At 27.8% G+C, this 3,745-nt stretch overlaps 1 protein-coding gene across 1 annotated transcript; it reads left to right on the top strand.

Annotated features, from left to right (window-relative positions):
- The first annotated feature begins 1,161 nt into the window (after positions 1 to 1,161).
- On the top strand, positions 1,162 to 2,838 carry LOC113367963 (sphingosine-1-phosphate phosphatase 1-like). Its single transcript, XM_026609532.1, has 4 exons — positions 1,162 to 1,751; positions 1,816 to 2,066; positions 2,138 to 2,310; positions 2,390 to 2,838. The coding sequence occupies exons 1-4, from the start codon at positions 1,268 to 1,270 to the stop codon at positions 2,805 to 2,807; spliced, it is 1,326 nt and encodes a 441-aa protein (XP_026465317.1). The 5' UTR covers positions 1,162 to 1,267; the 3' UTR covers positions 2,808 to 2,838.
- The last annotated feature ends 907 nt before the right edge of the window (positions 2,839 to 3,745 follow it).

Below are 3,745 nucleotides of genomic sequence, written 5' to 3'. Positions count from 1 at the left end.
GAAGAATATATTTGGAGAAACAGTATTTTCTAATCGTGTTACCATCAGCAAATGTAGGCGGGAAAAATTTTTCGTCAGGTAATTAATATTAGTAGTATTCTAATAAGAAATATTAGTTTTCCAGACGAATTTATCTAATTAGTCTAGATTACTAATATTAAGTAAATATATATTTAATCATTATGATTCATTAACGATTCTGTATTTCAGCATCTACATTTTACAACAGGGTCTAAGGAAAGAGAATTGTAAAGTCAATTTCATCAGCAGGCCATTAGAGTTAATTGGTTGGTTAATTGATCCTGGTAAATGGCAATAAACACCAAGCAAAATGGGGGGCTTGTTGCCATTAAAACAAGTTTATTAATGAAAATGTGTACGTATAATTCAATAGACTGGGTTTTAGAATTAAACTTGGTATATAGTACAATTTGATTAAAAATACCATGGACTGACTAATAAGTGTACTTTCCACTGACAAAAATTACGTGATATTTGGATATTGCAATTATGCAAAAATTTAATTACAATTAAATTATTACATATAACAATAAACAATTGTGCAACATCATATTGGCTTTTACTTTACGAATTTTTTTGAAAATCATATTATTAACCATATACTTTACAAAATAAATTTGTAATAGCGTCTACAAACAGAAATCGTTAAAAAAAGCCGGTATGATAAATTGATGCCACAAGAAGAACAACCAGTCAATACCAAGTTTAATACATTTATAAACACAATAAATATATATTTAAAATCGACTCACCTAAATATTATGTATAATCCTGTAAAAATTCACTACACTAATAAAATGTTACACAAATAGGACCTTGTTTTATAATTGACTGAAATGAAGCGACATTCAACATGGCAGCGAACCCTCCTTCAATGTTTTAAAGATGCATTTGATTGGCCGAATGTTTCACTAGTATTGCCATGTTCTATTTTGACATTTATGATTTTATTCAAATTTTGGCAGATTTTTATAGGTTGGTGAACTACAATTAATAAATAAACCACATTTTAATTTGTTAAATATGAAAAGGACGCAATTATAAATAGCGAATATAATTACATAAAAAACATCACTTGATATTTACTCTGGTAACATTTGTTGTCTAGCGGTATCGAACTGTCATCTGTCAACTGTCAAAGCAAAATGCAATTGGTTCTTGTGCTAACGTTTAAATGATCCAAATATAATTGTTATTTTATTACTATTTATTGTTATATTGTTAAATAAAAATACTTAACTTAACCATGAACAAGATAAAACAATCAGTTGAATATTTGAAAGGACCTGATCTAGTTGTTGAAGTTCAAAAATACTTTGGTGTAAAGTATAAACCCTCAGTTCAAAAAAATAATAGTGATACAGAATATGATATAAATCGAAAACAAATTGAAAACCAACAAAAATACACTGCCACTAAAAATATTTATGAACAAAGTGATAATAGTCAATTTAATGATGTTAACCTCAAATGTCACAAAAGAAATGTTAGCACGGAATCACAATCGTCGCAATGTGTATCTACTGATGATGCTTCAACAGATTCAGATTTCGAACTGAATAAACCTAAATATGAAATCACCAACAAATTTTGGTACTATCTTTTTCGTATAGGAACTGAGTTAGGCGATGAAATTTTTTATGCAACTTTTATACCATTTTGGTTCTGGAATATCGATGGTGCTGTAGGAAGACGTGTTATCTTTGTTTGGTCTGTTATAATGTATATAGGTAATATACACTTCTATAACTCATTGATATTCCTAAATTCTATAACTGTATATCTCAACTTTAGGTCAAGGTTTAAAAGATGTTATCAGATGGCCTAGACCAGGTCCACCTTGTATACGCTTACAAGAAAAGTGGTCACAAGAATATGGAATGCCTTCAACGCATGCTATGGTTGGAATTGCAATTCCTTTATCTGTTTTAATATTCACTGCAGAACGATATATTTATCCATTGCATCTTGGTGGAGCAGTTACTTTGACTTGGTGTTTGCTCATCAGTGTCAGTAGATTATATTTAGGAATGCACAGTGCATTGGTAATTATAAAATACATATAATATAATCATGGGCTCAAACAAATCACTTAGTTTTATTATTTACCATATAGGATGTTATTGCTGGGTTATTCTTGGCATTATTACTTATGATTCCATTAGTTCCACTGGCTGATCTATTAGATGGGTTTTTAGTTACAAATCCAATGAGTCCTCTAGCAGTTCTTTTGTTATCTTTACTTTTAATATGGAAATATCCAAGTGCTGATCGTTGGACACCAACAAGGTAAATTGCAATGCAATAACTTTAATTGATATAATTTATTCATTCATATAATTCAGTATATTATTTATCCTACTTTCAGAGGTGATACAACAATGACCACTTCTGTTTATGTGGGTATTGTGCTTGGTGCTTGGCTGAATTACCAACTTGGTAGAATGGTTATACCATCATTACCTCCTCCATATGCAATAATTTGGCCTTCATGGAGTATGCAGGGTTTAACTTTACTTCGTACAACATTGGGATTGTGCTGCATAATGGCTACTCGAGCTATTTGCAAATCTTTGTCTTATGCCTTAGTGTGCGCCCTTATAAGAAAAGATCCACATGAACTGAGAAAATCTGAAAATTCCTTACAAAATCGTTCTAAATTAATTGTGGAATTATCATATAAATATTTTACATATGGAATGATAGGTTTCAATACAGTTTTTCTTTTACCTCACGTATTTCAGTTATTAGGTATAAATAGACCAACTTTTTATACGGAATTGTAGCAAAATCTTTAGAAATGCATTTACTTACAGAATTTAGTCCCCTGTGATAAAAAGTAAACATAATTCACATAGAATATTATGGCTTTCAAATTTATTATTAAAAACAAGCATTTATTGATATAAATTTAGAATAAAATAATATATTTAATATTTGAGTAGAACAAGTTCCCTCAATTAATATACTTTGTATCTGATATATTAATTGAAAATGTTAATATATCAACTTGAGAACTTTACACTCAAAACAAATAATCAAAAATGAAATAAATATCACTAAATTATTAAAAACATAAGTAATTTAAAATGATCTCTTTGACAAGCAAAAAGTACATTAGAAATCACTCTAATTGTGAACACAGCTAATACCAAGTTCAGTTTAAAGAATGCTTATAGCAATATTAGAATTAATAACATTTTCATTATTGTTATGTTATATGAAAATAAAAAATATTTTTCAAATAATTTATTTATTTTAATTACGCTTTAATTAAATATGTTAAGTACCCTATGAAACAATATTTTTATCGTGAATTAAGTTTGTACTTAAGTATATTTTTTGTTACAAAAATATTCAAAATAACCTAATATAAAAATAGTTAAAGTGCCTTTAAAAATGCAAAATTAAACTCAATCTTTTAGGACATCTGAGGCACTTGTTATTGCTTTCACAGCTCAAGTTTAATTGCTGTACAAGTTATAAACTATAAATTGAAAATTAATATTAATTCTACATAAATTAGATATAAATAATTGACAAAAAATCTATTTACGAGGTATTTTAAATGTGCATTTCAAGTATAAAATTACTGATAAAATCTTTTTTTGTCAAAGTTTTGGCAGTAATAAATTATTGAAAGTCTAAGGCAAGGTAAATAAAATTATCATAAACTAAAAAATATAACATTAACCATTTATAGGATTTCCATTGCTTATTTAAG

Source organism: Ctenocephalides felis, unplaced genomic scaffold (assembly GCF_003426905.1).
Source record: "Ctenocephalides felis isolate EL2017-DRISC unplaced genomic scaffold, ASM342690v1 CF-g0.4_SCAFFOLD_01170, whole genome shotgun sequence".
Classification (NCBI taxonomy): Eukaryota; Metazoa; Arthropoda; class Insecta; order Siphonaptera; family Pulicidae; genus Ctenocephalides; species Ctenocephalides felis.
This window is presented reverse-complemented; position numbering and strand designations above follow the sequence as displayed.

Bases quoted from the DNA above. Each gene is read 5' to 3' on its own strand.
- LOC113367963 (XM_026609532.1), top strand. From the start codon at position 1,268: ATGAACAAGATAAAACAATCAGTTGAATATTTGAAAGGACCTGATCTA. The intron at 1,752-1,815 runs GTAATATACACT...TCTCAACTTTAG, and splicing joins GTCTGTTATAATGTATATAG to GTCAAGGTTTAAAAGATGTT. The intron at 2,311-2,389 runs GTAAATTGCAAT...TCCTACTTTCAG, and splicing joins GATCGTTGGACACCAACAAG to AGGTGATACAACAATGACCA.